General features: G+C 40.1%; 1 protein-coding gene across 2 annotated transcripts in view; it reads left to right on the top strand.

The window, feature by feature from the left end:
- Positions 1 to 3248: 3248 nt before the first annotated feature.
- Positions 3249 to 11917, top strand: part of Oca2 (OCA2 melanosomal transmembrane protein) — a 301441-nt gene continuing 292772 nt past the window's right edge. For both annotated transcript variants that reach the window (XM_052161541.1, XM_052161535.1), the window contains exon 1: positions 3249 to 3503. In XM_052161541.1, coding sequence (XP_052017501.1) covers positions 3259 to 3503 — 245 coding nt within the window. In that variant the 5' untranslated portion in view covers positions 3249 to 3258. The remainder of the gene's footprint in view (positions 3504 to 11917) is intronic.

The raw sequence follows: 11917 nt of genomic DNA, 5'->3' as shown, positions 1-11917 counted from the left end.
TTTATAAGTTCTACATAGCCTTATTGACCTTTCATAGATTTGAACTGCATTTTTTCTTTATTTTTTATTTTTTTATTCGATATATTTTTTATTTACATTTCAAATGATTTCCCCTTTTTTGGTCCCCACTCCCCGAAAGTCACATAAGCCCCCTTTCCTCCCCCTGTTCTCCCACCCACCCCTTCCCACTTCCCTGTTCTGGTTTTGCCTTATACTGCTACACTGAGTCTTTCCAGAACCAGGGCCACTCCTCCATTCTTCTTGTACCTCATTTGATGTGTGGATTATGTTTTGGGTATTCCAGTTTTCTAGGTTAATATCCACTTATTAGTGAGTGCATACCATGATTGATCTTTTGAGACTGGGTTACCTCACTTAGTATGATGTTCTCCAGCTCCATCCATTTGCCTAAGAATTTCATGAATTCATTGTTTCTAATGGCTGAATAGTACTCCATTGTGTATATATACCACATTTTTTGCATCCATTCTTCTGTTGAGGGATACCTGGGTTCTTTCCAGATTCTGGCTATTATAAATAGGGCTGCTATGAACATAGTGGAGCATATATCCTTATTACATGCTGGGGAATCCTCTGGGTATATGCCCAGGAGTGGTATAGCAGGATCATTCAGAAATGACATTCCCAGTTTTCTGAGGAACTTCCAGACTGATTTCCAAAGTGGTTGTACCAATTTGCAACCCCACCAGCAGTGGAGGAGTGTTCCTCTTTCTCCACACCCTCACCAACACCTGCTGTCTCCTGAGTTTTTAATCTTAGCCATTCTGACTGGTATAAGGTGAAATCTCAGGGTTGTTTTGATTTGCATTTCCCTGATGACTAATGAAGTTGAGCATTTTTTAAGATGTTTCTCCACCATCCGATGTTCTTCAGGTGAGAATTCTTTGTTTAACTCTGTATCCCATTTTTAATAGGGTTATTTGGTTTTCTGGGATCTAACTTCTTGAGTTCTTTGTATATATTGGATATTAGCCCTCTATCTGATGTAGGGTTGGTGAAGATCTTTTCGCAATTTGTTGGTTGCCAATTTGTCCTTTTGATGTTGTCATTTGCTTTACAGAAACTTTGTAATTTTATGAGGTCCCATTTGTCAATTCTTGATCTTAGAGCATACGCTATTGGTGTTCTGTTCAGGAACTTTCTCCCTGTACCGATGTCCTCAAGGGTCTTCCCCAGTTTCTTTTTTATTAGCTTCAGAGTGTCTGATTTTATGTGGAGGTCCTTGATTCATTTGGCGTTGAGCTTAGTACAAGGAGACAAGGATGGATCAATTTGCATTCTTTTGCATGCTGACCTCCAGTTGAACCAGCACCATTTGTTGAAAAGGCTATCTTTTTTCCATTGGATGTTTTCAGCCCCTTTGTCGAGGATCAAGTGGCCATAGGTGTGTGGGTTCATTTCTGGATCTTCAATCCTGTTCCACTGATCTGCCTGCCTGTCACTGTACCAATACTATTGCTCTGCAGTATTGCTTGAGGTCAGGGATACTGATTCCACCAGAATTTCTTTTGTTGTTGAGAATAGTTTTAGCTATCCTGGGTTTTTGTTATTCCAGATGAATTTGAGAATTGCTCTTTCTAACTCTATGAAGAATTGAATTGGGATTTTGATGGGTAGTGCGTTGAATCTGTATATTGCTTTTGGCAAAATGGCCATTTTAACTATATTAATCCTGCCGATCCATGAGCATGGGAGGTTTTTCCATTTTTTGAGGTCTTCTTCTATTTCCTTCTTCAGAGTCTTGAAGTTCTTGTCATACAGATCTTTCACATGTTTGGTAAGAGTCACCCCAAGGTACTTTATACTGTTTGTGGCTATTGTGAAGGGTGGAAGGAAAGACATTTCCCTAATTTCTTTCTCAGCCTGCTTATCCTTTGAGCATAGGAAGGCTACTGATTTGCTTGAGTTGATTTTATAACCTGCCACTTTGCTGAAGTTGTTTATCAGCAGTAGGAGTTCTCTAGTGGAGTTTTTTTGGGTCACTTAGGTAGACTATCATATCTTCTGCAAATAATGATAGTTTGACTTCTTCCTTTCCAATTTGTATCCCTTTGACCTCCTTATATTGTCTAATTGCCCGAGCTAGGAGAAAGGGGGCAGCCCTGTCTAGTCCCTGATTTTAGTGGGATTGCTTCAAGTTTCTCTCCATTTAGTTTGATGCTGGCTACCCGTTTGCTGTATATTGCTTTTCCTATGTTTAGGTATGGGCCTTGAATTCCCATTCTCTCCAAGACTTTAAGCATGAAAGGATGCTGAATTTTGTCAAATGCCTTTTCCGCATCCAATGAAATCACCATGTGGTTTTTTTCTTTGAGTTGTTTATGTAGTGGATTACATTGATGGATTACCGTATATTGAACCAACCCTGCATCTCTTAGAAGGTGAAAATGTTCAGTAATCTGTAACATCCCTAGTCAGAGGTAGCAATGCTTTGAAGGATATGTTTCTTTGCTCTAATGTTCTGCACATATAATCTTTACATGTTTGTTTCAATAGAAATATCATATAGCATAGGTTGTCTTTATATATGTTCTGAATATTTACTAATATCACTGAATATCCATCTCCATAACTTTCAAGTCTCATGGCATTTCATACTATGCACATCTCAAAAATTTATCCTAAATCCCAGTATTGAGAAGGGAAAGTAGACACACAGTCCAACCCCAACAAATGATATCTGCTGGAAAAAAAGAAAATCAGTTTTCTCCAGTGGAGTGATACTGGGTATATCATCCATACTCCAGAGCAGGTCAAATGCCCAACTTAGATGGACTTCATGGCTCATGTGTGTGTGTGTGTGTTAGTTTTGGTTTTTATTTTTTGTCATCATTTGCATTTTTTTTAAAGCATGTTTATGTGACTGCTTGCATTGTTTTTTGAGTTAGAAAGAACATAAAATTGTACATATGGGTCAGGAGGTGGGTAAGAGGTAAGAGACATTGGGGGATGAAAAAGGAATATGACCAAAATATACTGTATTTAAAAAATAATAAATACAAATTTAAAAATAAACACATAAAATGTATTATATCCTATCACAGAATGTGCAGATCACTGCTTGCATGAAATTACTGAGATATCCCTCCTTGTAGACAACCACACACCCTGTGTGAGACTTGAATTCTGGACCGCTGGAAGGGCTGTGTTTTAAGTACCCTCCAGTGGTACAGTTTGCCTTTCAGCAACAGTAAATGGCTTCTTTCTGTTTCACTCAGACAGATCAGCATTGGGGACATGCACCTAGAGAACAAAGACATCAGGCTGGCCTCAGCCGTGCTGGAAGTAGAGCTACACCAGACATCTGCTTTGTCTGTTCCAACTTGCCCAGACCCAGGACGGCTGCTGACAGTCAAACCTGCTGCCAGTAACTACAAGCTCGGCCAGGCAGACCCCTGCATCCCAGGTGCTGGTGAGGCTGCTGGGAAGAGCCTCTGTGCTCCTGAACATGCAGAGTTTGGCTCATTCCTCATGAAGGGGAGGTGAGTGTGAAACAGCCCATGTACCAAGCATGTAATAGGCATGGAGCTGGTAAATATACTTTTCCAATATTCTACAAAGATACATTTCCTCCATTTTATGGAAAAAAAATTTCAGAAAAATCTCAGCCATTCTGAGATTAAACAGAGTCTCAAAGAGTTTTAACTTGAATTTTCCTGTAGTCTGAGTATGCTGAGTACTTCTTCTAGTAGTCATTTTGCGCTTAAGTTTTTTGTCAGAATGTCCATTCAGTTCATTAGCCTATTTACTGATTGTTTGGTTTGTGGTGTTTTGGGGGTTTAATTTTTAGAGTTCTCTTTATATTTTGGGTACTAATCCTTTCCTGATGGGCAGTTGATAAAACTATTTCACATGTTCTGTCTCTTTAGTGATTATTTTGATACTGTGGAGATTTTTTTTTCAACTTCATGTACTTTATTTTTATTTTTACTTTCTTTGGGCAGTTCTTAGGGATATTTTCTGTGCTGTTGGAGTTCTGGTTAAAAATGCCTGCCTATGTCAACTGTGGTGTTTTGAGTAAGAATGGCCTCCACAGGCTCATGTTTGAATGGTTAGTTATTTGGGGGTGGCACCATTTGAGAAGAATTAGGAGGTATGGCCTTGCAGGAGTGGGAATGGCCTTGTTGGAAGAAGTGTGCCAATGTGGGTGGGCTTTGAAGCAAAATCCCATGCCAGGCCTAGTTTCCCTTTATCTCTGCCTATGGATTAGGATGTAGCTCTTGGGCCTACCTACTTTCTACCATGCTCCCCACCGTGACAATGGATTAAATTTCTGAAACTATCAGCAAGCCTCCAAATAAATGTTTTCTTTATAACAGTTGCCTTGGTCATGATGTCTCTTGACAGCAACAGACAGTGACTGAGACACTGATATACTTAAGTGTCTAGCCTGTGTTTTCTTCTAGCAGTTGCAAAATTTCAAGTCTTAACACTAAGGTCTTTGATCCACCTTAAATTGGTTCTTGTTTAGAGAGAGAGAAATGAGGATCAAGTTTCATTCTTCTAGAACTCCATTTGTCAAAGAAGCTGCGTTTTCTGCAATGTATGCTTCTCAAAGATTGATGTGCTTTGTCAAAAACTTTTCTGCATTGACTGAGATGATCATGTAATTTCTCTCCCTAAGTCTACATATGTGCTGAATTATACTTTTTGATTTGCACATGTTGAATCAGCCTTGTGTCCAATAGCAAATAAAAAAGTTGGCTATGCTGTATGGTTTGAATGTGTTCTTAAATGAAAGTGTATTGACCTCTACAGGCTTCAGACTTCAAACTATCAAACACTAAGCTAATTCTCAGTTGATGAGACCTGACCTTGGGAATTTGATGGTGGGGTGGGGCTATTTGTCTTCATTCCCTTCTTGTCAAAGCCAGGCTCTTGCCACCTGCACCCTTTGCTAGTCTTCTAGTTTTACAGAATCTGCCTTTCCATGCCTCCTATTCCACAGCAGCTATGGTTAAGCCAAACTGAAACTCAACCTGGGGATATTCCCTGCTTCCAAGGAGCAGAGTTATTAACAACAGATTCTGTCAAGATGGTGCCCATCTGATGGCCTATAATCATACAGCATAACAAAGTGGGATTTCTCTCCACTCTGGATCCTTCTTCCAGAAGAATCACTATCTTACTGTAAGCAATAACTGGACTTGAGGCATATGAGAGCTATAGGCGCATTCTGAGGGTCAGACTGCTTAGCTTTCAGCTGACTTTCCCGAGTCCCTTCTCTGCCAGGGAACTCCTTGGCTGTGTTTGCTAGCTTCTTCATGTGACATATCTTTATTCCTTCTTTCCCTCTGTCTCAGTCTTTGGAATAAAGTCTGGTTTCTAATTCAGACTTCTTCCCTGGCTTTCACAGAAGCAGCTACTAACCTGTCTTCCTCAGAAGCTCATCAGCACTGTTAGCAGTCAGTTTGCTGCTACTGTATAAGCTCCTGCTCGCCACACAGTCTTTTTCCGTATTTAACTGTCTGCATTTTCTCTTGTTTTTTATCTTGTTTTTTTGAGCCTTTTCAGTTTCTTTAAGACTTCATTTTTCTCTCTTCTAATATCTAAACAGTATCTCTAGCCCAAGGTGGCCTAGAACTAACTCAGTATGTAGCCTAGGCTGTCCTCAAACCAGCATGGAGACTCCTGCCTCAGTCCCAAGTTACTTTGCTGTTTTATTTCTAACTGAAATTTTAGTGATGACTGCCCCCCCCCCACCCAGTGGCCAACTTTTGGGCACACTTTATTCAGGATCCTTCTGGGAACACATTGGGGCTGCTAATAAGATGCCCTTAGTATCATGTATGTATGTATGTATGTATGTATGTATGTGTTTATGTGTTTATGCATGTGTTTATGTATGTATGTATTTGTGTGTGTGTTACCAAAAACTTGCTTCTTTTTCCATTATGTGCCCCTTCCTGCTGAGGGGCAACAGTCATAGACTGGTTTTAAAGGCTTTTGAAAAGAAGCCATAACTAGACTTGAAATTAGGGGCACCGTGTCTTCTCTCGGGGAGATTCTCATGGCTCCTTCATATCCTTTTTAGCAATTTAAGTTTGCTGTTGATACTTGCAGCTGCTTCTGAGGGCTGGCTCCAGGGTCAGCAGCCTTGTTGTCTGCACATCTGCTGCAACCTGCTTCAATGGGCTCTTGAAGAGCAATGATTGTTCTACAGGCCAGGAGAGACAACAGGGCTTCCTTGGGTCTCAGAGCACATGCGCCATCACCTCCCACCATGCAGCCTCTATCAACCACTGTTTGAAGGATGAACCTTGGGCCTGGGTTAAAAGTGGAATGCCATCCAATAGCCTCATGTCTGTCTAGCTACATACTTAAGGTCTACTCTGCCTTGAAGACTCTCCTGATTCCTTCTGTGATGCCTTAGCTGACATCTTTACTGGGCAGCCTCTTGGTGTCATACTTGTTGCTAGCTGAGTGCAATTGTCTGGTTAAAGGAATTGGCCAGTGGATTCTTGGCATTCCCTCCTACCCCAATCTACAAAACTGTCTTTAGGTCAGTTTCCAAGGAAGTAAGGTAGACCACATGCTTTTAGGAATTACAGATTTGCAAAACTTAACATGTGTTAGTTTTGAATTTCATACCAACGGTGAACTTTCTTAGTAGATATATGAGATTTTTTTTTTTAATTGCTGACATAGGAGGAGATACAGCAGCAGTACAGTGCTTCCTGGCTTGCTCTGGGTTCAGTCCCTAGTACTGAAAACAAAGATAGGAATGGCAGTGTAGGGGTTGAAAGTATCATGCAGTTACAGCTGGTGTTTGCCTCCAGCCTATTTGCAAATGTCTGATAGGTGCACTTCTTTTGTGTTTCTCAATCAGTTTTTACTTGTTTCCTTTCTGAGATGTCTTGTCATTTCTTTGCTCTGAGACCACCAGTGCTTATAGTTAGAACGAAAGCACAGAAGGGTCATGCAGTCTCCTCTCTGCAACTGTGCTGTCATTAGTGCACAGCTGCAAGAGTTGGTGGTTTATACATTTCCAAGGAGCTGTTTCTTTCCTCAACCATTAGTTGGAATGTTAATTAATTCCATCTGGGGTACAATTCACACTAATTTTTGGCATCTATCAAACATTTTATAAGCCCATGGCAAACTCAGAATTCTCTTTATCTTTTAATTTGAATTTTTAATGTTTTTGAGGGTTTGGAACACAAGTACTACATTTACAGGGTTTCTACTCCCTCTCCACTCAAATTCTGCCCATGTCCTCTTCAGTCAATGAAGAATGAGGACATGGCTGATTCTGAGGTATGGCTGAGGTGAAGGTTTTATGGTACATATGATGGGGAAACAACCAGAGCATCTGGAAGATTCTAGACTGAACCAGGCCATAGCGGAGGGGAGTGAGAGAGGAAGAGAAGAGAGAGGGGAAAGGGGGAGGTCTAAGAGAGGAGCCTTGGATATAGAAGACAAGAAAGGAACCAGAAACTAAGAGGGTGGTAACCAAAATGGCTAAGTTACATAGGGATCAGAAGCCGGAGGGCGGTGGCGGAGGGGGCTGAAGGGAAACTGAAGTTCAGCCCCTGAATTGGGGAGGTTGAGGGTAGGGTGTGGGGTGAGGAGTGCTAGGAGGAGCCAGAGGTACTGACTGAGGTTTGTTTGAGATTTAAACCACTCCCTCTCAAATTCATGACCTCTTCGTTTAAGGGATATATATATATATATCCCTTGAGAATGAGTACCTATCAGAGAGAAGATTAATATTCTTTCTGCCTCTCTGTCTCTTTGCCTCTCTGTCTCTTTTAATATCCACCAATTGCTTGTAGTTCTTCATCTAGAGGTAGGGTCTTTTGAGATTTCCCAAGATCATTGGTTCAACTTTCCTGTTATATGTAGAAGACACCATCTCCCAGCAGACTTCCTGGTCTTCTGGTTCTTACAGTTTTTCTCTTCTCTTAAATTTCTCTCTTCTGGGATGTTCCCTGAGACTTAGGAATAGGGATTGTGCTATAGGTATATCAGTTGAGGCTGGGTACCCTATGGCTTGATGGTTTCTGAAAAATGTTCTTCATCTGCTGCAAAAAGAAGTTTCTTTGATGAAGAGTAAAACACTTATCTATGGTTACATATACAGATTTAGAAATTGTAAAATGTTGCATGTTCTCTCTGTGGTAGTTTGAATAAAAATGGCCCCCATAGCCCCACAGGGAGTGGCACTGTAAGGAGCTTTGATCTTGTTGGAACAGGTGTATCTTTGTTGAAGTGTGAACTTGTTGGAGGAAATGTGCTACTGGGGGCAGATTTTGAGGTTTCAGGTGCTCAAGCTAAGCCTAGTGTGTCTCATTTTCTCTTCTTGCTGCCTGCTAATCCAGATGTCGAACTCTAACCTTCTTCTCCAGCACCATGTCTAGCAGTACACCACAGTGTTTCCACCATGATGATAATGGACTAAACCTCTGAAACTGTAAGACATGCACAATTAAATTAATTTTCTTTATAAGAGTTGCCATGACAGCATCTCTTCACAGTCATAGAAACCCTAACTAAGATACTCTCTTATTTGTTTATCCTAGGTTTGAGTCATTAGACATGAGTATATAACTTAGAGAAACCACAGACACCAGAGAAAGTAAGATGGGACCATGGGGGTGAAACTGCCCCTAAGTATGTATCTTTAATACATAGATTAATGTAACCCTCAGACATCATCAGTTTCTTTATGCACTCGTTAATGCAGATCAAAGAGAAGAGAACAAGTGTCTGTGGAGTGCTCGTTCACAAATGGAGAATCTATATTTCACCCCTGCCCCAAGACTTAGGACCATTTCTGAAGACACAGAAAAAAATATTGTAAGAGCCAGAGGTTGGGGAGGACTGGACTGAATTAATGTCTTCTAGACATGACAGGATCACTGTGTTTATGATCACACAAGATACGTATAAGATCAAGCAACAGTTCAGTGTAGAATGGGAGGGGCTCATGAGCCCCAACCCAAGCTGAGGAGCTGGTGATAGTCCATGGTTTCTTGAAAGGGAAGTCATTTTTCTCTGAGGGTGTTACTCCTACATAGTGAATATATGGGTAGCACAAACTGGACTCAATTGGCTATTAAAAAAAAAAACTGAGGCCATAAAGTTGGGAAGGGGTAGTGGGTGAGGCCTGAATCTGCGAGAAGTTAGTGGAAGGAATGTAGGGTGAAACCATAAAAAAATACGATATGCATATATAAAATTCTCAAAAAACCCAATAAAGTATAAAAAATAAAAACAAAATAAAATGCCAGCTTATATGTTGTAAGTGTTAAGATACCTTTTCAATTGCTGTTGCTGTGGTAAAATGTATTATGTTGATATTTAAATATTGTTTTATAAATACATAATAGATATAATAAACATCTGTAGCTGTATATTTAAGTATATATAAACTTTGGCATATATATATATTTATATATATTAACTGTAATCTTTTTTCAAACAAATTTTATTTTTGACAGTTTTATGTATGTGATATTTTAATCAGTCCATCCTATTATCCTCTCTTGCTCCCTCCTGTTGAATACCTATTTACCCCAATTACTCATTCTTTTTTTTGTTCTTCACTCATTAAGTTTAAGGTTACTTATGTGAGCATGGGTGGAGGGTAATTTACTATTGTTTGCAAGTGAACTATGTCTATGCTGCTGCAAAAAATATGTTTCCTTCTCCCCTAGGGACCATCAATTGCCAATAACTTCTTAAGGCAGGGTGGTGGAGCCTCAGGAGCCCTTCCCCATCCATGCTAGGGTGTTGTCAAGCAAAATCTTTTCCACAGCGCTCTCTTCCATCCTCCCTGGCTCTTGTAGTCTTTCTGCTCCCTCTTTGACAATGCTTTCTGAACCTCAGATAAATAACCATTGAAAAATCACCTGTTCTCAACACTTGGGCTAGTTCTGATTTTCTTCAGTAGCCACCATCCATTGCAAAACAAAGCTTTCCCAAGTAGGGAGTAATGCTAATCCATGGGAATAAATATAAATATTCAGGAGGTACCAAAGGGCAATAGTAACTTCCAGCTAGACCTGTGATATCCCTAGCCACCAGCCTCTGACCCAGGTGTGGACTCTTGAAGGTTGGAGTGGGTCTTAAATCCAGGTAGAAAGCAGTTGGTTACATCTATAACAGCTATACCACTATTGTCTCAGTGGACACATCTCATTTGGCCATTCAGTTGTATAGCATATAGGGATCACAGATGGGTAAGACTGTTGATTAATTTTCTCCCCCAGCAGTCTACATTGCATAACATACAACCATCTAGCACTGTGAAAACTAGCTAGCCATGGAGAGAGAGGGTGATGGTGGAAGGCTGAGCTTTCAGCTCACTTCCAGCTTGATTTTTTCTGTGTCCTGCTACCAGAGCATGCAGTGTCACCAGCAGTGGGGTCATACTATATATTTCTGATAGACAATCAAGCAGTGGCAATAATGTATATTGTTTTGGGGCCTCAATGGTCTCTCTGACTAATAATTTCTAGAGAGGTATTCTGCCTATGGTGGTGAAATTTTTTATAATCTGTGCCTTCTTGAAATTGCATTATCCATCTACATGAAGTACCTCTGTTTAAACTCTATTTATTATCATCATCATCATCCTTATCATCATCAACAACATTATAGTTTTTAAAACTAGGTTATAAAATGGATTTCCATGTGGCTTTTTTTTTTCATACATTTCTAGCTTTGGTTAACTCTCTTGCAAACTCCCTCTTTCCTCACATTCTTCCATCCTTATCCACACTGAAGCCATTTTTACCACTACCCCCTTCTACTTTCCGGCATATATATTCTCCTACACCTCTTCAGCACCTTTTCCCTTGCTGTCATGCCCCCATTCTAGATTTCTAACCTCTATCAAACACACACATTTGAAAATTTAAACCCATGACCATATATGAGTGAGACTGTCCCACATTTTTGTCTTTCTGAACCTGACTTGCCTCACTTGATAAATATAATTTCCATTCATTTTCCTGAAAATTTTATTTTTTCTTTACGGTTGAATATAAAATTTCATTGTGTTTGTACCAGGTTTTCATTTTCCATTAGTCAGTTAATGAACATCTTAGCTGATCCTGTGTCTTCCCTGCTGTGAATAGAGCAGCACTCAAGATGGACAAACAGGTAGGTATCTGCACATATGATAGGATATAAAGCACAAGAATGGCATAGCTCAGGTGTATGGTACTTCTACCTTTAGCCATGCGAGAAAACTCATTTTCATCGTAACTGCATCAGTTCACACTCCTACTCACAGCGAATAAGGGCTCTCCTTTTCCCATCACCTCTTCAGAATTTGTTGTCCCTTGTTCTCTTGATGGTGGACATTCTGACTAGGGTGAGATGCAATCTTTTGTAGTTTTAATTTGCACCCCCCATAGCTAATGAGGCTGAGTGCTTAAAAAAAGATCAATAATTTGTACTTCTTTTTGAGAGCTCTCTATTCACTTCAACAGTCCATTTTGTTTTTGCTAGAGTTGTTTTCTATTATCTTTAGTTCTTTGTATAGCCTAGGTATCAACACTTGTCAGAGGGATGCTAAGAATTTCCCTGGACTCTGCAGGCTGTTTCTTCACCCTGCTGATGTTTCCTTTGTTTTACACAGCTTCTGAATTCTGTGGGTCTCACTGTTACTGAAATAAGGTCACACCACTGAGGACCATGGTCCCACAGTCCTCACAACTGCTTACCCCTTGAAAGGTTTTTTTTTTTCTACCTTTTCCTTCACCAGTTTTTGTTTTTGTTTTCAGTCTTGTGTTAAGTTATGTGATCCACACGGAGTCTTCTGTCCATTGTGAGAGATGTAGACTGAGTTCATTCTTCTTCATGTAGAAATCTATTTATCCCAGTACCATTTGCTGAAGAGCTTATATTTCCTCTAATGACTACTTCTGGAATATCAGTTAAAAAA

Source organism: Apodemus sylvaticus, chromosome 1 (assembly GCF_947179515.1).
Source record: "Apodemus sylvaticus chromosome 1, mApoSyl1.1, whole genome shotgun sequence".
Lineage (NCBI taxonomy): Eukaryota > Metazoa > Chordata > Mammalia > Rodentia > Muridae > Apodemus > Apodemus sylvaticus.
Note: the sequence above shows the minus strand (reverse complement) of the source record. Positions and strands in the feature narration are given on the sequence as shown.